General features: G+C 51.4%; 1 protein-coding gene across 3 annotated transcripts in view; it reads right to left on the bottom strand.

Annotated features, from left to right (window-relative positions):
• Positions 1-25,826, bottom strand: part of AXDND1 (axonemal dynein light chain domain containing 1) — a 141,004-nt gene that overhangs the window by 91,548 nt on the left and 23,630 nt on the right. For all 3 annotated transcript variants that reach the window (XR_012725076.1, XM_075321207.1, XM_075321208.1), the window contains exons 4-10: positions 25,077-25,173; positions 21,422-21,507; positions 16,413-16,469; positions 16,209-16,317; positions 8,909-9,030; positions 1,473-1,613; positions 167-271 (exon numbers count right to left, since the gene is read on the bottom strand). Coding sequence is in view for 2 of the 3 variants with exons in the window: in XM_075321207.1 (XP_075177322.1) it covers positions 167-271; positions 1,473-1,613; positions 8,909-9,030; positions 16,209-16,317; positions 16,413-16,469; positions 21,422-21,507; positions 25,077-25,173 (717 nt within the window). In the remaining variant the exon portion in view is untranslated. The remainder of the gene's footprint in view (positions 1-166; positions 272-1,472; positions 1,614-8,908; positions 9,031-16,208; positions 16,318-16,412; positions 16,470-21,421; positions 21,508-25,076; positions 25,174-25,826) is intronic.

The raw sequence follows: 25,826 nt of genomic DNA, 5'->3' as shown, positions 1-25,826 counted from the left end.
ATTAGAACAGCATATAAAGATATAAAGACATTTCAATGATTGATTACACTTTCTATCATCACTTCACAGGGTCGCATTGACCCTTTGTTACACTGGACAGGGCTGTGTATGACTGTCTTTACAGGGTTTCATTAGGTGAGGTGCTGTACAATGGCTGATATCTTACTTGGCATTCTTCTTGGCATTGCTTAAGGCCTTCGCCAGCTCGGCCTGTGCTTGCTTGGCATCTTTGCTCACACGTAAGTCATGTTCTCTTACTTGATATAATTCACTGAAATACACAATAACAATACAATGTGAAACAGATTACAGTAAAATCAGTTTTCATAATCCTAAGAAATAAAATACCTATAAAATAGTCATTTTAGGAGAACTTGCAGCAGAATGTCTGTGTCTGCCTCTAGCTCCTCCCTCTTCATTTCAAGAGAACTTGCAGCAGAATGTCTGTATCTGCCTCTAGCTCCTCCCTCCTCATTTCAGGAGAACTTGCAGCAGAATGTCTGTATCTGCCTCTAGCTCCTCCCTCCTCATTTCAGGAGAACTTGCAGCCGAATGTCTGTCTGCCTCTAGCTCCTCCCTCCTTATTCTAGGAGAACTTGCAGCAGAATGTCTGTGTCTGCCTCTAGCTCCTCCCTCTTCATTTCAAGAGAACTTGCAGCAGAATGTCTCTGTCTGCCTCTAGCGCCTCCCTCCTTATTCTAGGAGAACTTGCAGCAGAATATCAGTGTCTGCCTCTAGCTCCTCCCTCTTCATTTCAAGAGAACTTGCAGCAGAATGTCAGTGTCTGCCTCTAGCTCCTCCCTCCTTATTCTAGGAGAACTTGCAGCAGAATATCTGTGTCTGCCTCTAGCTCCTCCTTTTTCATTTCAAGAGAACTTGCAGCAGAAAGTCTGTCTGCCTCTAGCTCCTCCCTCTTTCTTTCTCCATACTATTTTCAAAGCACCAACAGTCATCTCCTATCTCAGTAACAGGAAGTACATTTTCATAGAATTTACCCATGAATTGAGAGTGAAAGGGGCGGATGTATTTTTTTATATTAGATAGTAGCTCATTTTCATGAGTATTATGCATTATTGGCTGTATAATTGAAAGATTTCCCTCTTTATATTACTTTTTTATGAGTCGAGATCTTCCTCGATCAGGATTCTTAATGTCACTGTAACATGGATTTTCAGAGTAAGTACACCAGCCTCTCAGATATCTATTTAACAATGTATGCAGTTTGCTGTGTGAAATGTTATGACTGATCTGCTTTAAGGTGATATTCTTTTCCAGATCGAGAGGCTTTATCTTGAAAGGTAGTATATTTCCTCCCTGGGGGGGTAGCTTCTTATATTAAGATGGTCACGTATGTGCACTACACCTCCATTCACACAGGACATCGGACTCTCACGATCGATGGCGGTGCAAACGGCCGGACCATCACCTGCTGTACATTTATTTATACATGACTTGAAATATAAAGTACTCACTCTGTTAATTCTCCAATGGAATTCTTGAAATAAATGATCTCTTCGGTAAGGCTCCGGTCTAACGCCCGCTGGGCCAACAAGTCATTGTAGAGACCCAGCACTTGCCGGGGGATCTTATTCAATAACATTACATATCGTCGTCTGCAAAAGCAAATGATCATAGAACATATTTCACAAAGGAAAGTAGAACACAAAGAAGTGACAGAATCATAGAAATACGTGTCCTAAGCTCAATCACTGGTTGCACCTCTATGTCACTCTGATTCCAAAAATATCATAAATCTCATAATTGGCTAATGTTATGGATTTTCCTATAGAGGACTGTGATAAAAAATTGTGGTACAAGTCTTCAATTTTAGAGTGGGAGACATCATAAATGTTACAGGGGAGAGATGTGTCAAGGGGGTAATTGGAGACAGGACAGGGGCCCCTAGGTTGGCCCTAAGACGTGTGACCCGGTGTTGTCCCTTATCTCGGAGGTAGGTCTGATGGTAAGCAGGATCGAGCCCCCAGCGTGGCCCTGACTCCTGTCCAGGCCCTGATCCTACTCCCCCTTTCCCCCACCCTTGGGGCGGTCTGGAAAACACAAAGACGAAACTTCACACAATGACACGGACAAGGGAGAACGGAAACTCGTACAGACAGCACTCAAAACACACAGGAAAGACTATATGTACTGGGGAGTAACAAAAAAGGGGAGGAAGTAAAGCACAACATTGGAACGCTCACACAGAAGCACAGCACGGATCACCATACACAGGAAAAGCACCAAGGAGTAAAAACTGAAGCTATCATCAGCACCTACTGGAAGGAGGCAGTGCCTTAAATAGGGAAGTGACAGCAGTACTTGGCAATCAGCAACCTGAGCACTTAATTCCTGCAGACTGCTGAGCAGGACCTAACTCCTACAGAGCTGAAGACCAGTGAACCTAAACCAGCCGATGCCCGGTTCCAGCTGAACAACCCAGAAGCCTCAGGTTGCTTGTTAGACTCTGCAGTGTGAACTGACGCCACTGTGCCTGCAGGTGTGTGCAGAGCTGAACACCACATGATAGACTAGGGGATAACATCTGAAGATTGTAAATTGGTTCTAGACTTCATCTGTAGCAAACATTGGTGATAGCTTTGTCCTTTGCATTCTGCTTTTGATTGGTTAATATTGTTTTTCACATAAGTACAATAGTGTCAGTTCCTGAGAGCCAACATAAGCTTTCATGGCAATACCTCGGCCAACCTTTAAAGGGAACCACTACAGTATCCCAACCTCAGTGGTGAAGTTTCTGACTATGTTCCTGTTGACAATTTTCTTGTTTTTTTCACTCCTAGTCTCCTCATATTCACCCTGATGCTCTTTCCTATATAGGAAACAATCTTACATTTCTACAAACATAACTACATCGAGGATGAAATAATCAGCAGCTCACACATCCCGTGCTTGCATGCGGCACACTCTCAGCCTCCCAGCACACGGAGGCAGGAAGTCTCGCACAGCAATAAAATAGAGAGGCAGTGGAGAGCCCACTTCAGCCGCGTTCAGTGTACGTTCATTAAATGGTCAGAGCTTTCATTTTAGTTTTTTATACATTTCTAATATTTTGGTCTTCTTTTATATAATTAAGTTTTCCAGGAGATAATGGGCCCTCCTTAAGTCTGTGTTGGTTTGTTCTGATTATACTACTGACCATCCCTGTCTGGAAAACTTGCCATCTGTATAATTTCTACCAGCAAGCCAGAAACCGACATCTAGGTATGTAGTTGGACTACAATTTGTAGGAAGTGTTTCATTATGAAGGATGAACGCCTAAGGCCGCTTTACACGCAACGACATCGCTAATGAGATGTGTGACGCCCTGGGCAAGCAGCCAGGGGTCACAGGTCACAACACCACACGCACCCCACATTCCCTGCAGGAACACCAAGGTCAAAACACAAATCCTTGTTGCCTTCCTCCAGGGGCTGATGTCCACACCAGGGGGTGGGCCAGGTGGTTGGCTCCGCCCACCGAGGAGTTCACAGCCCTGGAGGCGGGAAGAACCAGGCAGTTAGCTCAGGCAGAGCTGTAGTGTGGAGCTAAGATAGTAGTTAGTTTAGTTTGAGAGTTTGAAGTGTGAGGAGTAAACAGTGAGAGAGGGAAGAAGTGAAAAGAGAAAAGTGACAGCAAGAAGCCTGAAGCTCAGTGTGCGCCCCGGACTGAGACAGCAAGGTTGGAAGACGGCGGTGACCGTCTGCAGGAGAGATTGCTCGGAGGTTGCCGAAAGGACCGTGGGCGGGTGGTGACCCGACGGTACCGGAGCGGTATACAAAGAACAGTCAGCACCAGGGCAGGGGCCTTTCGGATCCCGGCAAGGCTAGGAGTCGCCATAATTTGCCAAATCCGTCTGTGAAGGGGACCACTGGGTCTCCCAACAACCAAGTCCCGATTGAAGGCAACAGTCCGACCGTTAAGGGGAGACACCGCCACCGCCAAGGCACCAGTTTCCCAGGGCCAGCGCCTGCGGGCAAGAGAGGGGCTCCTCCGGCCCATATCCAAGTCGGGGAGCGGGTTACCGGTGGGAATCCATCGCTACCAAGGACATAGGTGCAGGGAAGAGACTGTCACCGCTAACTGCAGGGAACATCAGCACCGTAGCCGTCCGAGGGACCCGTCCAACCAGCCATTTGTTTACCGAGAACTTTGTTATCATCCTTTGGCTGAGTGAGTACCTCCGTGCCGTGCGGCACAGCGCTGCCCCTGCGCCCCTGCACCTCCACAGGCCCCATAACCTGCCTGTCCACCATCCCAACCCCATCACTGGGACCCGGTTCCACCAAACCCCCTACCCACGGAGGGGCAAATCAACAACTGGCTGCTCCATACCACCACTCCCGGGCTCCCCAGCCAGAGCAGCGGTGGTGTCCACACAATCACCACAACCATGGGTGGCGTCATGGACAATAAACTATCCCAACAACCAAATCCCCTTTCACTCACGGGCGAGGAGCGCCGCTCGAGTCCCTGGGATCCGGCCCATCGCTTGAGCCACCGAGCAGCAGCAGGCCGCAGCCGCAGCGGCAGCCGGACCCGAGCAGTGGGAGAGCGCAGGGTCCCCCCTTCCGCCCGTGACAATTTGGCGTCACGAACAGGATCTTACCGCTCTGCCGTTGGGTAGAGGTACGCCTTGTGACCACCAGAGGTGTCCGGCCGGAAAATTTCAGAAGCCGCCATCTTTGGCGCGAAGAGTTCCCGCTCGAGCGTCTTCTCGAGTAGCAGAGGCGCGAAGGCCAAGACCCCGCCCCGATAGAGGAGGGGCCGGAAAGAAGCTAAGGGAGACGGAATGGCGGCTGGCTGCATGTGAACGCAGCTATAAAAGCAGGGACGCCAGGACCCTGCAACCATCTTGTTGCTGGGAGAGGCCGCCAGCAACATGTGGATGCCGTCTAGAAGCACCGTAGCCCCCGCGCCGGGAACCGCGGCGTGGGTGGAGATCCGGACCGCGCAGCTCTACCAGAGGCTGCAGGTCAAGATGCAGCTCCTCATGGAGGAGTGGGAGACCGACATGGCGGATGTCATAGCGGCCGTGCGGAGACGCGAGGAGGAAGCTGAGGAAGGGAGGGTGAGTGACCCACGCCCCGATGCCCTTGAAGGGCCGGTCATCGCGGCTGCGGGACCCGGTCCAGACCCTCTCCCCCTGCTGCCTCCCTCGCCACCCGTCCCGGAAGCCGTGACCCCGCCACTAGGCCTGCTGCCACCGCAACCGGTAGCGATACCCAGCATGCCCGCCCCAGCGGGCCGACCTGCAGCCGGAGCCAGTAGCCACCCGGAGATGTTGCCGTGGAAGGTCCCGAAGCACGAGCCGGAGGAGTCCCCCGAGAAGTCCCCCGAGCCAGAGCCGACAGCCCGCTCCGTGCCGAAGGCCCAGCAGCGGAAAGCCCCTGTGCCCATCCCCTACACCTCGGCTGAGGTTGCGCCGGGTTGCCGCTGCAAGGCGGCGCCCAAGGCCAAGACGCCGCGGGACCTGCCGCCCAGATCCCTGACAGTGGGCAGCGTCCAAAATGTCCCGCGGGGCCCGACCCGTGCGCCGGAGCTCGCAGCAGCGCCGTATTGGGACAGGGAACCGGTACCGCTGGGCCTGGAAATCGGTGAGAGGGAAAGGAAGAAGGCGGAGTTGGTGGCCCGTGCAATCCGGGAAAAGGAAAACCTCCGTCAGGCGACTTTACGTGTCCGGGGCCCGCTGTATGAGGGACAGGTGAGGCGGTTTGATGTCCGCCGGGGCTATGGATTCATTTATGAACCGGGCCTGGAGGCCGAAGTGTTTATAGCCCGGCGGGATGTGAATGCTCACCTGCCCGAAGAGCACCCCGGTCGTAACCTGATGCCGGGCGACATAGTTCAGTACACCCGGCACTGTGGAGAGAGGGGGTGGTTTGCCCTAGATGCGAAACTGAGGGGCAGCTAGGAGGCCCGTGTGAGTGCTGCACCCCCTCCCTCAGGTGAAGCCGAAGACTCTGAGTAGGGCAGCGGAACCCCGTTGTCCAGTCCCCGTTGGGACCAGAAAGCCTGTGTGCGTTTGAAAAAGTTTGAAAGTTTGCAAATGATGAAAATGATAAGTAAATGGAACCGAACAGTTACCTGATTGTCCTACCGTGATTTGGAAAACCGGCCGTTGCCGGCACCGTTGTCCCCGTGGGGACCGTTTGCAAATTGTTTGCATGAGGAACTGCTCATGGACAAGCCCGTGAACTTGCAGGGCAACCACAGACATTAGTGGCTTGTAAATAAGTTGTGTTACCGTTAACGTTTCCGCAATTGCCGCCTCCGGAGAGGCAGATTGGAGGGAGGGCCCGCAGTAGAGCCGGCTGGGGCCCAGCCACCACAGGGACCGGTGGCTACCCTCTGGGGGTTCCAGGGGCTCCCCATGGATGTGGGTCCCCTGGAAAGGACAGATCCCGCTCGGGTAACTTGGTGCAGGACTGGGGTCAAGGGGTGCTGCCTGTTTTCTAGGGGCAGCATCAGGGCCAGGTTGCTTGGGTGGGAGAGAGCGGAGACCGTAACCGTTAACCGTTAAAACCGTAACGTTTAAGAAATGTGCCTCCCGCTGTGGGATGATGTTAGTATACCTGTATATGTGTTACCGTTTTTTATCTTTTCAGAAAAACAAAAAGGAAAATAAAACCGGTGTTGGACGGGCAGCCCGAGGACGGTCTGCGTTTTGCTAAGGGGGAATGTGACGCCCTGGGCAAGCCAGGGGTCACAGGTCACAACACCAAACGCACCCCACATTCCCTGCAGGAACACCAAGGTCAAAACACAAATCCTTGTTGCCTTCCTCCAGGGGCTGATGTCCACACCAGGGGGTGGGCCAGGCGGTTGGCTCCACCCACCAAGGAGTTCACAGCCCTGGAGGCGGGAAAACCAGGCAGTTAGCTCAGGCAGAGCTGTAGTGTGGAGCTAAGATAGTAGTTAGTTTAGCTTGAGAGTTTGAAGTGTGAGGAGTAAACAGTGAGAGAGGGAAGAAGTGAAGAGAGAAAAGTGACAGCAAGAAGCCTGAAGCTCAGTGTGTGCCCCGGACTGAGACAGCAAGGTTGGCAGACGGCGGTGACCGTCTGCAGGAGAGATTGCTCGGAGGTTGCCGAAAGGACCGTGGGCGGGTGGTGACCCGGCGGTACCGGAGCGGTATACAAAGAACAGTCAGCACCAGGGCAGGGGCCTTTCGGATCCCGGCAAGGCTAGGAGTCGCCATAATTTGCCAAATCCGTCAGTGAAGGGGACCACTGGGTCTCCCAACAACCAAGTCCCGATTGAAGGCAACAGTCCGACCGTTAAGGGGAGACACCGCCACCGCCAAGGCACCAGTTTCCCAGGGCCAGCGCCTGCGGGCAAGAGAGGGGCTCCTCCGGCCCATATCCAAGTCGGGGAGCGGGTTACCGGTGGGAATCCATCGCTACCAAGGACTATACATAGGTGCAGGGAAGAGACCGTCACCGCTACTGCATGGAACATCAGCACCGTAGCCGTCCGAGGGACCCGTCCAACCAGCCGTTTGTTTACCGAGAACTTTGTTATCATCCTTTGGCTGAGTGAGTACCTCCGTGCCGTGCGGCACAGCGCTGCCCCTGCGCCCCTGCACCTCCACAGGCCCCATAACCCGCCTGTCCACCATCCCAACCCCATCACTGGGCCCCGGGACCACCAAACCCCCTACCCACGGAGGGGCAAATCAACAACTGGCTGCTCCATACCACCACTCCCGGGCTCCCCAGCCAGAGCAGCGGTGGTGTCCACTCAATCACCACAACCGTGGGTGTCGTCACGGACAATAAACTATCCCAAAAACCAAACCCCTTTCACTCACGGGCGAGGAGCGCCGCTCGAGTCCCCGGGATCCGGCCCATCGCTCGAGCCACCGAGCAGCAGCAGGCCGCAGCGGCAGCCGGACCCGAGCAGTGGGAGAGCGCAGCGTCCCCTCCTCCACCCGCAACAGATGTCGTTGGGGTCACAGAATTCATGACGCACATCCGGCCTCGTTAGCGACGTCGTTGCGTGTGAAACGCAGGAACTTCCGTTAACAATCAAAATTACTTACCTAATCGTTGATTGTTGACGCGTCGTTCCTTTCACGATTATCGTTGCTGTTGCAGGACGCAGGTTGTTCGTCGTTCCTGCAGCATCACACATCGCTATGTGTGACACCGCAGGAATGAGGAACATCACCTTACCTGCGGCTGCCCGGAATGAGGAAGGAAGGAGGTGGGCGGAATGTTCGTCCCGCTCATCTCCGCCCCTCCGCTTCTATTGGACAGCTGCTTAATGACGCTGCTGTGACGCCGCACGAACCGTCCCCTTAGAAAGGAGGTGGTTCGCCTGCCACAGCGACGTTGCAGGGCAGGTGTGTGACGGGTGTAAGCGATGTTGTGCGCCACGGGCAGCGATTTGCCCATGACACACAACCGACGGGGGCAGGTATGCACGCTAGCGATATCGCTGCGTGTAAAGCGGCCTTTAGTGTTACAGGTGCTGCTTTGCAGAATACAGTGCACCTAACAACATACTGAGCCTTATCCACCATTAAGGGTGCTTTACACGCTGCGACATCTCTAGCGATCTCATTAGCGATGTAACACGCCAGATCGCACAAACGATTTGCCGAGATCGCACATGTGACCGGCGCTACAAAAATGACCTATGTGCGATCTCGGCAAATCTTATCTGCGATCTGGCGTGTCACATCGCTAACGAGATCGCTAGCGATGTCGCAGCGTGTAAAGCACCCTTTATTTTTCTCTTTAAAAGAGTAGAACAAAATCAGTCACAGAACCACATTTTATTTTTAACACCCAAATTCTACCTCTTGTTGGGTTTAGAACATTTTTAATAGCAGAAATGCACAAAATTACTAAATATCATCACATTGAGATAACGCAATGGTGATTGACATGTAGCTGATGGCAGCGCTGACCTGAGCTTGGCCAGTAGTTCTCCGCGCTCCACACACTCTACGCTGACCTGTCGGATCAACTCGTGAAACACAACGTTGTAGATGTTTTGTTCTGTCTTCAACAGCTCCAGCAGATTGTGAATCTAAGTAACCAGAGAGGAAATAAATCATATATCCATTATATAATACAAAACTATAGTAGGGTTATCAACACGGGGCAATCTAATTTATTAACTATGTCCAAAACTGGGTTTTCCTGACCTTCCACCCACCACCGCTGTGAAAGGAGAGATGGCCGTGCATTTGTGGCTCTCTCCAGTCACTTTTATGGGCTTTCCAAAAACAGCCGAGCAAGAGCGTCCTCCTCTCCAGCCATAGTGGAACAGAGATCAGGGAACGTGAGAAACCTGAAGTTTCCATAGGTGACTCGAGTATCTACCAGACATTCATGGCACATCATACGGTATATTATATATATATAAACAACGTCCAAGGAGCAGACGCCGATAAAACAGGTTTTCCTTTTTATCTATTGTTTTAGTCTACAAAAAATGATAAACTCTCCCATTGTATGTTTCAAGTCCTTCATCATCGGACAATTATTTTTGTGTTTTGGTCCCCTTCTTCAGAAAACCATAACTTTTTTAAGTTTGCATCACCCTAGCCATATGATGGCTTCTCCTTGGTAAGATGTCGTTTTGAGTTCCACCATTCTCTTCACTGTATCATGTATTCAAAAACAGGAAAGAAATCCAAATGGGGTAAAATGGTGAAAAAACGCAATTCCACCAATGGTTTGTTTTTAATTATTTTATTTTTACAGCGTTCAGTCTGGGGGAAAAATGCCCTGTAAATATAATTCTTCTGATCAGTCAATTTAAAATGCTATGAAACTTGTATAGTTCGCTTTTTATTTAGGTGCCTACAAAAAAAAAATGTCAGAACTTTGCAAAAAAAAAAAAAAAAGTATCACAAAAATGTATCATAACTTTTTATTTCTCGGTTGTTGGACTGATTTTTGGCGCCATTTTGGATACATAAGCCCCTTTGATCTTATTTCATAGCATTTTGTGGGGGGGGGATGATTATAAAAGAAGGGAATTTTGTTACTTACCGTAAATTCCTTTTCTTCTAGCTCTTATTGGGAGACCCAGACGATTGGGGTATAGCTACTGCCCTCTGGAGGCCACACAAAGCACTACATTAAAAGTGCAAGGCCCCTCCCCCTCTGGCTATACCCCCCCCGTGGTATCACGGGTTCTCCAGTTTTAGTGCCAAAGCAAGAAGGAGGAAGCCAATAACTGGTTTAAACAAATTAACTCCGAATAACATCGGAGAACTGAAAAACCGTTCAACATGAACAACATGTGTACCCGCAAACAACAAAAAAACATCCCGAAGGACAACAGGGCGGGTGCTGGGTCTCCCAATAAGAGCTAGAAGAAAAGGAATTTACGGTAAGTAACAAAATTCCCTTCTTCTTCAGCGCTCTATTGGGAGACCCAGACGATTGGGACGTCCAAAAGCTGTCCCTGGGTGGGTAAAGAAATACCTCATGTAAGAGCTGCAAAACAGCCCTCCCCTACGGGGGTGTCACTGCCGCCTGCAGGACTCTTCTACCTAAGCTGGCATCCGCCGAAGCATAGGTATGCACCTGATAATGCTTGGTGAAAGTGTGCAGACTGGACCAGGTAGCTGCCTGGCACACCTGTTGAGCCGAAGCCTGGTGACGTAATGCCCAGGACGCACCCACGGCTCTGGTTGAGTGGGCTTTTAGCCCTGAAGGAACCGGAAGCCCCGCAGAACGGTAGGCCTCTAGAATTGGTTCTTTGATCCATCGAGCCAGGGTGGCTTTAGAAGCCTGCAACCCCTTGCGCGGACCAGCGACAAGGACAAAAAGTGCATCGGCACGGCGCATGGGCGCCGTGCGGGAAATGTAGATTCTGAGTGCTCTCACCAGATCTAGCAAACGTAAGTCCTTTTCATACCGGTGAACCGGATGAGGACAAAAAGAAGGCAAGGATATATCCTGATTAAGATGAAAAGAGGATACGACCTTAGGGAGAAACTCCGGAATAGGGCGCAGCACTACCTTGTCCTGGTGGAACACCAGGAAGGGAGCCTTGGATGACAGAGCTGCCAGCTCAGACACTCGCCGAAGCGATGTGATCGCAACAAGAAACGCCACTTTCTGTGACAGCCGAGAAAAGGAAACTTCCTTCAGAGGCTCGAAGGGCGGCTTCTGGAGAGCAACCAGTACCCTGTTCAGATCCCATGGATCTAACGGCCGCTTGTACGGGGGCACAATATGACAGACCCCCTGCAGGAACGTGCGCACCTTAGAAAGACGTGCTAGACGCTTCTGAAAAAACACGGATAGCGCCGAAACTTGCCCTTTAAGGGAGCTGAGCGACAAGCCCTTTTCTAACCCCGATTGCAGGAAGGAAAGAAACTTGGGCAATGCAAATGGCCAGGGAGACACTCCCTGAGCAGAGCACCAGGATAAGAAAATCTTCCACGTTCTGTGGTAGATCTTAGCCGAATTCGACTTTCTAGCTTGTCTCATTGTGGCAACGACTCCTTGAGATAATCCTGCAGATGCTAGGATCCAGGACTCAATGGCCACACAGTCAGGTTCAGGGCCGCAGAATTCTGATGGAAAAACGGCCCTTGGGACAGTAAGTCTGGTCGGTCTGGCAGTGACCACGGTCGACCGATCGTGAGATGCCACAGATCCGGATACCACGACCTCCTCGGCCAGTCTGGAGCGACGAGTATGATGCGGCTGCACTCGGATCTGATCTTGCGTAGCACTCTGGGCAAGAGCGCCAGAGGCGGAAACACGTATGGGAGCTGAAACTGCGACCAATCTTGAACCAAGGCGTCTGCCGCCAGAGCTCTTTGATCGCGCGACCTCGCCATGAATGCCGGGACCTTGTTGTTGTGCCGGGATGCCATTAGGTCGACGTCCGGCACTCCCCAGCGGCGACAGATTTCCTGAAACACGTCCGGGTGAAGGGACCATTCCCCTGCGTCCATGCCCTGGCGACTGAGGAAGTCTGCTTCCCAGTTTTCTACGCCTGGGATGTGAACCGCGGATATGGTGGATGCTCTGTCCTCCACCCACATTAGAATGCGCCGGACTTCTTGGAAGGCTTGCCGACTGCGCGTCCCTCCTTGGTGGTTGATGTATGCCACCGCTGTGGAGTTGTCCGATTGGATTCGGATCTGCTTTCCTTCCAGCCACTGTTGGAAGGCCAGTAGAGCAAGATACACTGCTCTGATCTCCAGAACATTGATCTGAAGGGTGGACTCCTGCGGAGTCCACGTCCCCTGAGCCCTGTGGTGGAGAAATACTGCTCCCCACCCTGACAGACTCGCATCTGTCGTGACTACTGCCCAGGATGGGGGCAGGAAGGATCTTCCCTGAGACAATGAGGTGGGAAGGAGCCACCATTGTAGGGAGTCCTTGGCCGTCTGGGAAAGCGAGACTTTCCTGTCCAGGGACGTTGACTTCCCGTCCCATTGGCGGAGAATGTCCCATTGAAGTGGGCGCAGATGAAACTGCGCAAAGGGAACTGCTTCCATGGCTGCCACCATCTTCCCTAGGAAATGCATGAGGCGCCGCAAGGGATGCAACTGGCCCTGCAGAAGAGATTGCACCCCTGTCTGTAGTGACCGCTGCTTGTTCAGCGGAAGCTTCACTATCGCTGCTAGAGTATGAAACTCCATGCCAAGATACGTTAGTGATTGAGTCGGTGATAGGATCGACTTTGGAAAGTTGATGATCCATCCGAAAGACTGTAGGGTCTCCAGCGTAGCATTCAGGCTGCGCTGACATGCCTCTTGAGAGGGAGCTTTGACCAATAAATCGTCTAGGTAAGGGATCACCGAGTGTCCCTGAGAGTGCAAGACTGCTACCACCGCCGCCATGACCTTGGTGAAGACCCGTGGGGCTGTCGCCAGACCAAATGGCAGAGCTACGAACTGAAAATGGTCGTCTCCTATCACAAAACGTAGAAAACGTTGATGTTCTGTAGCAATTGGCACGTGGAGATAAGCATCTTTGATGTCTATTGAGGCAAGGAAGTCTCCTCTGGACATTGAGGCAATGACAGAACGCAGGATTTCCATCCGGAACTTCCTGGCGTGCACATGTTTGTTGAGCCGTTTTAGGTCCAGAACAGGACGGAACGAGCCGTCCTTTTTTGGAACCACAAAGAGATTGGAGTAAAACCCTTGCCCTTGTTCCTGAGGAGGGACTGGGATCACCACTCCTTCCGCTCTTAGGGAGCCCACCGCCTGCAGCAGAGCATCTGCTCGGTCTGGATGTGGGGAGGTTCTGAAGAACCGAGCTGGAGGACGAGAATTGAACTCGATTCTGTACCCGCGAGACAAAATGTCCGTCACCCACCGGTCTTTGACCTGTGACATCCAAATGCCGGAAAAGCGGGAGAGCCTGCCCCCGACCGGCGATGCGGAGGGAGGGGGCTGGAAGTCATGAGGTAGCCGCTTTGGAAGCGGTACCTCCATTTGCTTTCTGGGGGCGCGTGTGAGCCCGCCACGAATCTGAGTTTCTTTGCGTCCTCTGAGTCCCTTTGGACGAGGTAAATGGTGTCTTGCCCGAACCTCGAAAGGACTAAAACCTCTGCTGCCACTTTTTCTGCTGAGGTTTGGTTGTTCTGGGTTGTGGTAAAGAGGAGTCTTTACCCTTAGACTGCTTAATGATATCAGCCAATGGCTCGCCAAACAGTCTATCTCTAGATAAAGGCAAACTGGTTAAACATTTTTTGGAACCAGCATCTGCTTTCCAGTCCTTTAACCACAAGGCTCTGCGCAAAACTACCGAATTGGCGGACGCCATTGAGGTGCGACTGGTAGATTCTAGGACCGCATTGATAGCGTAAGACGCAAACGCCGACATCTGCGTGGTAAGGTGCGCCACTTGCGGCACTGCTGGATGTATGATAGCATCCACTTTTGCTAAGCCAGCTGAAATAGCCTGGAGTGCCCATACGGCTGCGAATGCCGGAGCAAACGACGCGCCGATAGCTTCATAGACAGATTTTAACCAAAGGTCCATCTGTCTGTCATTGGCATCTTTAAGTGAAGCGCCATCCTCCACTGCAACTATGGACCTAGCTGCGAGTTTGGAAATCGGGGGGTCTACCTTTGGACACTGTGTCCAGCGCTTGACCACCTCAGGGGGGAAAGGGAAACGCGTATCTTTAGATCGTTTAGAGAAACGCCTTTCTGGGTGAGCGTCGTGCTTCTGGATTGATTCTCTGAAGTCAGCGTGATCCAACAAAGCACTCAATTTACGCTTGGGATAAAGGAAACGAAACTTCTCCTGCTCCGCAGCCGCCTCTTCTGCTGAAGGGGCTGGGGGAGAAATATCCAACAGCCTATTGATGGCTGAGATAAGGTCGTTTACCATGGCATCCCCATCAGGGGTATCCAGGTTGAGAGGGGTTCCAGGAATGGATTCCTGATCACTCTCATCAGACACATCACAGGGAGACTGATTGCGCTGAGACCCTGAGCAGTGTGATGACGTCGAGGGTCTTTCCCAGCGAGCTCGCTTAGGGTGGCTGGGGCTATCATCTGAGTCATAATCCTCGGCCTGTGAAGCCGGGGACCCCCCTGTGGGCTGGATTAATTCCAAGTGAGGGGGACCTGAGGACAGAGGCCTCGCCGTGCCCAAAGACTGAGCCCCATGCATAGATTGCAAGGTTTCAAGGATTTTTGCCATAGAGACAGACATATTATCAGCAAAAACTGCAAAGTCTGTCCCTGTCACCGGGGCAGGACTTACAGGCGTCTCAGCCTGGGTCACTCTCCCTCCTGACTCCGGCTGGCGAAGCAGCACCGGGTCGGAGCATTGCACACAATGGGGGTCATCGGAGCCTGCTGGTAGATTAGCCCCACATGCAGCACACGCAGTATACACAGCCCTTTTTGCCTTGGCCGCCTTGCGTTTTGAGGATGACATGTTGCTGCTTCCACAGAGCGATCTGGGATATGCAGCCAGAAGCGCACCTCACAGTGCAAGAAATACAATATCTCTATATCCTACACAGTACACCGATACACCGTGAGGCACTAGAGGGACCAGCACAGAAAAATCGCTTACCGCCCGCTTAAAAAGCGGGTGTGTGGTCGCCAGATAGCCCCTAGTCCAGGTCTCCCAGAGCCTTGCGTCCTTCCTCCAGCCAGACTGCATGTAATGGCTGCCGGCGTCCTGAGAGAGAAGGGGGGCGGGCCCTGGGCGTTCCTGGCCAAGAGCGGGAAGCCTGCTTCCCTCTGTGCCTAGTGTGAGGGCTGGAGCATGTAAATCAGGCTCCAGCCCTCGTCGCTGCTAGCGAACAGCGTCTCTCCCCTACCCTGAATGACAGGGTGGGGGCGGGAACGAATCGGAGCTGCCGGCGTCCTAGGCCCAAAAAGCCGGGGACTCAATTTATCACCGCCGCCGCCGTAAAAGCGCGGACGGCGGATCCCCGGCGCACCACAAGTCACAGCAGCGCCGCCCGGTCCAGAGGGGGTCGGCGCTGCGTTCCCATACACAAACAATCCCCCAGTAATCTGTAGGGACACTAACTCCAACGTTGCGGTCCCCGGCGCACTACAACACCCAGCCAGCCCGGAGTGTGTCTGTGCCTGCCGGGGACACAGAGTACCTGTATGATGCAGGGCCTGTCCCTGATCGTACTCCTGCTCCGTCTCCATCAGGTTCTAATGGGTCTGTGGATGGAGCCCGGCATCAGAGCTGAGAGGCCCGGCAGGATCCCACTTCCACAGAGCCCTACCAGGGGATGTGGAAGGAAAACAGCATGTCAGGCTCCAGCCCTGTACCAGCAATAGGTACCTCAACCTTACAACACCATCCAGGGGTGAGAAGGGAGCATGCTGGGGACACTATATGTGTCCTCTTTTCTTCCATCCGAAATAGTCAGCAGCTACTGCTGACTAAAATCTGTGGAGCTATGCATGGAATGTCTGACCTCCTTCGCACACAAAGCTAAAACTGGAGAACCCGTGATACCACGGGGGGGGTATAGCCAGAGGGGGAGGGGCCTTGCACTTTTAATGTAGTGCTTTGTGTGGCCTCCAGAGGGCAGTAGCTATACCCCAATCGTCTGGGTCTCCCAATAGAGCGCTGAAGAAAATGGCAATTCTGGCATTTTTTTCTTTTTCTCTTTACTTCTTGCCATATACAGTAGGTTAATTTCTTTTTTTTTTTTTTTTTTGCTTTATAGAGCGGAGTTTTTCAGATGCGTTTATGTTTTTAGTTCTTCATCGTACTTTGGTCGGTCGTGTGTACCTGAGTCGGCCCCTCTGGTTTTACATCTTCTTCATCTACGCCTGCGTGCTGCAGCATGGTGTCCATCACCTTCATCAGCTGCATTACCTCCGCTCTTCCGCTCGGCTTCCTATAGTCAGTATGGCAGAGTTAATGTTAGTGAACCTATTTATTTACACGTCTTTACAACCATTGTCAGATAAAAGGAGGGCACAATGTACTCACATGGAAGGGAACACGCGCAGCTTCTTCTCGTCATCCTCTAGCAGGGTGGTGTACTTACTAGAGTAAAGTAAAGTAGATGTTACCCCTTTATACTCCTCTGCCATCAAATATCAATGTTTCATTGGACACTTCCTACAAATTCAGCTTATACGGGGGTGAGACATACAGTATAAGAACATCAGCCGTCACTGAGGAGTTCTCTGCCGAAACACCGGGGCACACACCGTGATTCTGCACCGCGCACCAAACCCCGAAAGTTCTTTTTATTTATTCTAAGCGCTGATAAAAAAGTAGTGAAATTTGGAAAAGAAAAAAAAAATTGTTGTGTTGCTATTTTCTTAGACCGGTAATGTTTCCATTTTTCCGATTCTTCCATCAGTGGAGCCGTGTGACGGATTGTTCTGTGTTGAGCTGATGTTTTTTGGTGGCATTTGGGGAACATACAACAATTTGATCACTTTGCATTGCAGTTTTAGTGGAGTTGAGGCAAAAAAAAAAAAAAAAAAAAAAAATCTCAATTCTGGCATTTCGATTTTTTTTTTCGCTTTGCAGCTTTTACCACATTGGTTAATGAACTCTATATTTGGATAGATTGGACTTTTATGATATCAAATATCTTTATTTATAAAAAGAAAAAAATCTTTATTTTTACTGTCTAATTGCACAGTATAGCAGTTTATATAGAAAATCACAATTTCCTATGAAGCTCAGGCCATGACTGACCGGAGAACCGACATAGCAGGAATCTGCCTGTATCAGGAGCGATCAGAGCGCAGATTGCTGCTGTTAACCCCTTAGATGCTGCAGGCAATGTCTGAAAATACGAGGGGGGAGGGGGCTGATGGGCGTATAGAACAACTCCCCCCCCCCTTTCCAAGCCTTCAGTGCCCCTGTCAGATATTGCTAGATAATGAAAGGAAAAAGCGCAAATAGGGCCTTATTGTGACAATGTGAGACCTCATGATAAAGGATATGCTCACCTGGAAGGGATTTGTGAGGCACAACCACTGGTAAAAACTCAGAAACACAACTGCTGCAGCCACAATACTGACATTACTTAAATAAACGAGCTGGAAGGGTTAAAAAGCCGCGCTCCCATGTAAAGAAGATAAATGCAAAATCATATATGTGTGACTTTAATCAACACGTTTCGGAATCAGGATAAACACATCTCCTTGTAATGTGATGATCCTGATGAAGGAGGTTACGCCGAAACTCGTTGCTTAACAGGCTCACAACGAAGATCCTGCATTCATCTTCTTTACACAGCAGAGCGGCTTTTTAACCCTTCTAGCTTGTATATTACAGTTCTGTCAGAGATTGACAGCGGCGTTTAAGGGGTTAACAGCTGACCTCTGATTGCTGCTGTTTACAGGCAGCTGCTGATTCCTGAGCCCACTCCATACACAGGCAGCTGCTGATTCCTGAGCCCACTCCATGCACAGGCAGCTGCTGATTCCTGAGCCCGCTCCATACACAGGCAGCTGCTGATTCCTGAGCCCGCTCCATACACAAGCAGCTGCTGATTCCTGAGCCCGCTCCATACACAGGCAGCTGCTGATTCCTGAGCCCGCTCCATACACAGGCAGCTGCTGATTCCTGAGCCCGCTCCATACACAGGCAGCTGCTGATTCCTGAGCCCGCTCCATACACAGGCAGCTGCTGATTCCTGAGCCCGCTCCATACACAGGCAGCTGCTGATTCCTGAGCCCGCTCCATACACAAGCAGCTGCTGATTCCTGAGCCCGCTCCATACACAGGCAGCTGCTGATTCCTGAGCCCGCTCCATACACAGGCAGCTGCTGATTCCTGAGCGCGCTCCATACACAGGCAGCTGCTGATTCCTGAGCCCGCTCCATACACAGGCAGCTGCTGATTCCTGAGCCCGCTCCATACACAGGCAGCTGCTGATTCCTGAGCCCGCTCCATACACAGGCAGCTGCTGATTCCTGATCTCGCTCCATACACAGGCAGCTGCTGATTCCTGAGCCCGATCCATACACAGGCAGCTGCTGATTCCTGATCTCGCTCCATACACAGGCAGCTGCTGATTCCTGAGCCCGCTCCATACACAGGCAGCTGCTGATTCCTGAGCCCGCTCCATACACAGGCAGCTGCTGATTCCTGAGCCCGCTCCATACACAGGCAGCTGCTGATTCCTGAGCGCGCTCCATACACAGGCAGCTGCTGATTCCTGAGCCCGCTCCATACACAGGCAGCTGCTGATTCCTGAGCCCGCTCCATACACAGGCAGCTGCTGATTCCTGAGCCCGCTCCATACACAGGCAGCTGCTGATTCCTGAGCCCGCTCCATACACAGGAGCTGCTGATTCCTGAGCCCGCTCCATACACAGGCAGCTGCTGATTCCTGAGCCCGCTCCATACACAGGCAGCTGCTGATTCCTGAGCCCGCTCCATACACAGGCAGCTGCTGATTCCTGAGCCCGCTCCATACACAGGCAGCTGCTGACTCCTGAGCCCGCTCCATACACAGGCAGCTGATGATTCCTGAGCCCGCTCCATACACAGGCAGCTGCTGATTCCTGAGCCCGCTCCATACACAGGCAGCTGCTGATTCCTGATCTCGCTCCATACACAGGAGCTGCTGATTCCTGAGCCCGCTCCATACACAGGCAGCTGCTGATTCCTGAGCCCGCTCCATACACAGGCAGCTGCTGATTCCTGAGCCCGCTCCATACACAGGCAGCTGCTGATTCCTGAGCCCGCTCCATGCACAGGCAGCTGCTGATTCCTGAGCCCGCTCCATACACAGGAGCTGCTGATTCCTGAGCCCGCTCCATACACAGGAGCTGCTGATTCCTGAGCCCGCTCCATACACAGGCAGCTGCTGATTCCTGAGCGCGCTCCATACACAGGCAGCTGCTGATTCCTGAGCCCGCTCCATACACAGGCAGCTGCTGATTCCTGAGCCCGCTCCATACACAGGCAGCTGCTGATTCCTGAGCCCGCTCCATACACAGGCAGCTGCTGATTCCTGAGCCCGCTCCATACACAGGCAGCTGCTGATTCCTGAGCGCGCTCCATACACAGGCAGCTGCTGATTCCTGAGCCCGCTCCATACACAGGCAGCTGCTGATTCCTGAGCCCGCTCCATACACAAGCAGCTGCTGATTCCTGAGCCCGCTCCATACACAGGCAGCTGCTGATTCCTGAGCCCGCTCCATACACAAGCAGCTGCTGATTCCTGAGCCCGCTCCATACACAGGAGCTGCTGATTCCTGAGCCCGCTCCATACACAGGAGCTGCTGATTCCTGAGCCCGCTCCATACACAGGCAGCTGCTAATTCCTGAGCCCGCTCCATACACAGGCAGCTGCTGATTCCTGAGCCCGCTCCATACACAGGCAGCTGCTGATTCCTGAGCCCGCTCCATACACAGGAGCTGCTGATTCCTGAGCCCGCTCCATACACAGGCAGCTGCTGATTCCTGAGCCCGCTCCATACACAGGCAGCTGCTGATTCCTGAGCCCGCTCCATACACAGGCAGCTGCTGATTCCTGAGCCCGCTCCATACACAGGCAGCTGCTGATTCCTGAGCCCGCTCCATACACAAGCAGCTGCTGATTCCTGAGCCCGCTCCATACACAGGCAGCTGCTGATTCCTGAGCCCGCTCCATACACAGGCAGCTGCTAATTCCTGAGCCCGCTCCATGCACAGGCAGCTGCTGATTCCTGAGCCCGCTCCATGCACAGGCAGCTGCTGATTCCTGAGCCCGCTCCATACACAGGTAGCTGCTGATTCCTGAGCCCGCTCCATACACAGGCAGCTGCTGATTCCTGAGCCCGCTCCATACACAGGCAGCTGCTGATTCCTGAGCCCGCTCCATACACAGGCAGCTGCTGATTCCTGAGCCCGCTCCATACACAGGCAGCTGCTGATTCCTGAGCCCACTCCATACACAGGCAGCTGCTGATTCCTGAGCCCGCTCCATACACAGGCAGCTGCTGATTCCTGAGCCCGCTCCATACACAGGCAGCTGCTGATTCCTGAGCCCGCTCCATACACAGGCAGCTGCTGATTCCTGAGCCCGCTCCATACACAGGCAGCTGCTGATTCCTGAGCCCGCTCCATACACAGGCAGCTGCTGATTCCTGAGCCCGCTCCATACACAGGCAGCTGCTGATTCCTGAGCCCGCTCCATACACAGGCAGCTGCTGATTCCTGAGCCCGCTCCATACACAGGCAGCTGCTGATTCCTGAGCCCGCTCCATACACAGGTAGCTGCTGATTCCTGAGCCCGCTCCATACACAGGCAGCTGCTGATTCCTGAGCCCGCTCCATACACAGGTAGCTGCTGATTCCTGAGCCCGCTCCATACACAGGAGCTGCTGATTCCTGAGCCCGCTCCATACACAGGTAGCTGCTGATTCCTGAGCCCGCTCCATACTCAGGCAGCTGCTGATTCCTGAGCCCGCTCCATACACAGGCAGCTGCTGATTCCTGAGCCCGCTCCATACACAGGCAGCTGCTGATTCCTGAGCCCGCTCCATACACAGGCAGCTGCTGATTCCTGAGCCCGCTCCATACACAGGCAGCTGCTGATTCCTGAGCCCGCTCCATACATAGGCAGCTGCTGATTCCTGAGCCCGCTCCATACACAGGCAGCTGCTGATTCCTGAGCCCGCTCCATGCACAGGCAGCTGCTGATTCCTGAGCCCGCTCCATACACAGGCAGCTGCTGATTCCTGATCTCGCTCCATACACAGGCAGCTGCTGATTCCTGAGCCCGCTCCATGCACAGGCAGCTGCTGATTCCTGAGCCCGCTCCATACACAGGCAGCTGCTGATTCCTGAGCCCGCTCCATACACAGGCAGCTGCTGATTCCTGAGCCCGCTCCATACACAGGCAGCTGCTGATTCCTGAGCCCGCTCCATACACAGGCAGCTGCTGATTCCTGAGCCCGCTCCATACACAGGCAGCTGACATTGGACGGATCAGTACATCCAACATCAGTAAGGGGTTAAAAAGAAGAAACTATTTTACTTACTCTTCATAATACTCAAGTCCCAGAACACCTTTATTCTTCACAATGTAAAACTCGTTTGGAATAAGACTTTCCTCAAAGCTTCGCTCCTGGGATAATAAAATGATTAATTATGTTGTAAAAGAAAAAACAAAATGTCTAATGGATCTGAATAATAGCTGCAATCATAAGTGACCTGTGTTGGGGGGCAGCTAATTAAAGGGGTTGTCCTAGCATGTGGTGTGATGGCCAATCCCAGGGATAGGTCACCCATAACATATCAGTGAGGGGATATCTAGTACCCCCATCATTCTGCTGTTATAAGCTTTTGTGGGGGTCGATGGTTAACAATGAACAGAGCTGAACAGCTGCTGGGCACTGGAGCCCAAAGGAGCAAAGGAAAAGTCATTAGTGTCATAGGCCCGGGCAACCCCTTTAAAGGGACTCTGTCATCAGGATTTTGCCACCTAATCGGAGAGCAACATGATGAAGGAAAAGAGACCCTGACTCCAGCAATGTGTCACTTACTGGGCTGCTTAGTGTAGTCTTTATAAAACCACTAATTAATTAGTAGGAGATTACCATTGAAGGACTACTTGGCGCGCTGCAGGTAGTCTGTTCTACATGCAAATAATGCAAGAGAAAACATTGATTTTATCAAAATGACCGCAAGCAGCTCAGTAAGTGACACATTACTGGAATCAGGGTTTTCTGCCATTACATTATACTGCTCTCTGATGAGGTAGCAAAAAGCAGATTCACTTTAAGTAATAATTCAGGAAACCAGGAGGTGTGTAGTAGAAAACACATAGCCAGGGCCTGGCTGCTGGAGTAGAGCAGAGCGGTGGGCTTCTAGTCACACGCTCTCCGGGTCCTCGTGGCTTGAGTTGTCTAATTAGGTCCATTAGGAACCAGATTGTAGAACTCCTTACAGGTAGGGTCATTGTTCATTGTTAGAAATAAGTGAAAAAAAAGGACGCTCACTCATTCCCAGACCCAATCACCATCTCTAGCGGTCTTGTGCCATATACCGCTGATACCAGTGATTGGCTGCAGTGGTCACATGGTGTATATGGGAACATCACCCCTGCAGGGAGATAAACCAAGGACCAGCAGGGAGAACGGGAATATGGAGATGGATGAGCAAGGATTATATGTAGGGGTATACATTTTTTGACTTTTTTTCCCCTTTATTTGTGTATTAGTGGCTGGGGACAGACTTTTTTAAAAACTTGAAAAAGGCCTTAACGCCACAGGATGCAAGATAATAAAGATGGCCGAGGCTAGATTCACGAAGACTTCTTTGAGGGTGTAAACTCTTCACTAGGATCCAGAAGATGGCAATCCAGTGACATGATTCCCCCTGAAAAGCCACAGGCTTATTGTTTAGTAGATCACCCTAAAACTGCTTTGAAAGGTTGGTCAGTGCTATTCTATTTAGTGGATGACTGGTCATGGGGGTGTTGTGTTCCCCGGACTAATCGTCCCACTGATTATAATATCACGCCTATGTGGGCATGAGTGACACAACTGGCTACCTGGCTCCATCGGTGCATTGCACATGCCCAGGGAGGCAGCGGTAACATAGGACGGCCATTATTACCTGCTTTGCAAATCTCGCGGTCTGCTGTGTCCTACATCACCGCTATCCTGACCATGTGCAGTGCGCTGATGAAGCCGCGGTGCCTACACCCAAATTCATTACGCTTTGTCAGGGAGGCAGAGATTTGCAAAGAGCTGTCAATAAACCACCCCGCAAATCATGTCACTCACACCCACGAGGGTGTAATACCTTCATTAGGTGTCATGGCATGACAAATGGGATTTTGCCAGCTACCAGGAAAACTCCCATCTGGTGCTGCAACATACAGGGGCCACAATACAACGGAGGGCTCTGGCACTAGGGTGAGGGGCACGGGGTCACCACCTGCACTCACCTGAGGTTGTACCCTGCACTCCCTGACATCAATATACGGGTTCTTTCAACCCAATGCTGATCACATGCCTAAGGCCTTGCTTTCCCTAAACTCACCATGGCTAGTGAGCAGGCCGGCAAGAGCACTAGTCTCACCTCTGCAATAAAGAACCACAAGGATAGGAAAACAGACATGGGAAATAGACAGCAGCTATAATGCAGCTAACACCACCGCTGCAAATGACACGAAACAAAAAGCTTCTTCCAGAGCCCAGCTCCTTCCAAAGTGGACTGCATAGTAGTAAGGAGGATTCAGATTCAATCACCGACATCAGGTGATAAAACAAGTGATTTTGTAATGCTAAGGGAAGAGGTAGCAAAAGAGCTGCACCTGGGATTAAAGCTACAGACAGCAGCCGGGTATTTAAATACCAGTAGTGGATCTGTGAGCACTAAGTGGTTGTGATCTTCTGATTCCAGACTCGCCCGAGATGTTCCCGGGGCGGGAAACACTCATAACATTAGGTGAACAATTAGTCAAGGAGAACACAACATCCCCACGACTAGTCACCCACTATGGTAATTAGAATATCACTGGTCAACTAATAAAAATGGCTTTATAGTAAAATATGGAGCAAGAAGCCACAAAAGGGACTTGTTTGAAACTATGTTAAGAGTGTAATAAAGACATGGGGGTGGTTTGTGTGACACGGGGAAGCCTCAGGTTCCTTTTAACAACAGGTAGTAACACTAAGGAGGTATGAGGCAGATAACAGAGAATACCAAACACGCACAACATTCATTCAATCTATGTTCATGTAAGAGTAAGCAGGGGACTGCACAATCCTCAAAGCCAGTGATACTTCTTTATTTCACACGGTGTAGTATAAAAGGCAGGGAAGGAGCTGGGTGCAGGCTCCTCGCAAGGACGACGACCGTTTCGTGTACGACTGGTCCAGTCGAAGCGTACACATACGCGAAACGGCCGTCGTCCTTGCGAGGAGCCTGCACCCAGCTCCTTCCCTGCCTTTTATGCTACACCGTGTGAAATAAAGAAGTATCCCTGGCTTTGAGGATTGTGCGGTCCCCTGCTTATTCTTACATGAACATTCTCAGGACGTCTCAAATTCTGAAGGACGAGCACTCCCCAGCCGTGAATGTTTGGTGCCCAAGCTACATTCCACCCAACTGTGCGACCCCCGCAAGCCAGTGGTGCAGGGCTACATCTTTATTTATTCATTCAATCTATTGCTATAGTTTGCAAACACTGAAAGTGATGATTTATTAAAAAAAATGACTGTAATGTGGCCCACTGGAGGGATTTCATGGTTTTCTCACATGTCCAATAATCACCTGTTTGAAACAAATCCAGAACTGAACAATAATTGATCTGTTTAAAACTTGATGAAAACTGAAGCTTCACATTGACTTCAATGATGTAACAAATGAACACAGCAGCACTCAGTTCTTTTAGGCTAAGTTCCCATGGGCAGCAATCATCTGTTTGGCACGGAACCAGTTACAATCCGTTATCTTAGCAGGACGAAAACGTTATTTGTGTTGTTTTCAAGAAAATGGTTGCAACTGGATCCATTGTTTAACATTGAAGTCTATGGAAGACAGATCCAATAAACAGTCATCCGTTCTTCTTCCACTGAAACGGATCAGTTTGTTGTTTACTGAATCAGTTTCAAACAGACGATCACTGGACCTGTGACCTCAGAATAAGTTCTGACAGCGGATCACATGCTTTGTATGACGTACCGTTGCTCTTGGCGTCTTATCACTTCGACTTGTCAGTTGTATAACGGCTGCGTTCTTTTTCTCCGTAACTGAAGCATCGGAGAGGAATGAAATATCCCTGAAATATCAACATAGAAGAATCGAAGAATAGTAACAAACACCATCTCAGTCATTATTATAATGCGGTACTGCACCAAATTGTGGAAACCTTAGTGATACACAATATGATGAGGGTCAGGCCTCGGTTCCACTTGTGATTATCACGGACGAGTGCGATCTGATAAAACATTGGATTGCACTTGCAGCAGTGTTAATCAGGCAGTGTCCACCTGCTTTTTTTTCTCATGCTATATTGGCATGAGAAAAGAATCGCAGCATGCTGAGTTTGGCGGCAAGTCTCAGCTCACATGCACCCATAAAAGTCTATGGGTACGTGTGAAACATCGCATTGCACTCAGATGACATCCGAGTGCAGTGCTATATACGACGAGACGAGCCGTGGAGAAAAGGGAGACATTAATCTCTCCCTCTCCTCCGCAGCTGTGATCTGATCACAAGATCGGATCACAGTCGCATGACCCTCACTCACGCTCGCAGCAGAGCCTGAGCCGAGGTTCATTAGCATCTCGCTTTGGAAGTGATGTGCAAGTGGAGCCGAGGCCTTAAGGACCCGTTACACACAACGATGTATCTAACGATATGTCATCAAGGTCACGGAATTCGTGACGCACATCCAGCCTCGTTAGTGACGTCGTTGCGTGTGACACGTAT

This window comes from Anomaloglossus baeobatrachus, chromosome 8 (genome assembly GCF_048569485.1).
Source record: "Anomaloglossus baeobatrachus isolate aAnoBae1 chromosome 8, aAnoBae1.hap1, whole genome shotgun sequence".
NCBI lineage: Eukaryota > Metazoa > Chordata > Amphibia > Anura > Aromobatidae > Anomaloglossus > Anomaloglossus baeobatrachus.
The sequence above is the reverse complement of the archived record's forward strand: the minus strand, read 5'-3'. Positions and strand labels throughout refer to the sequence as shown.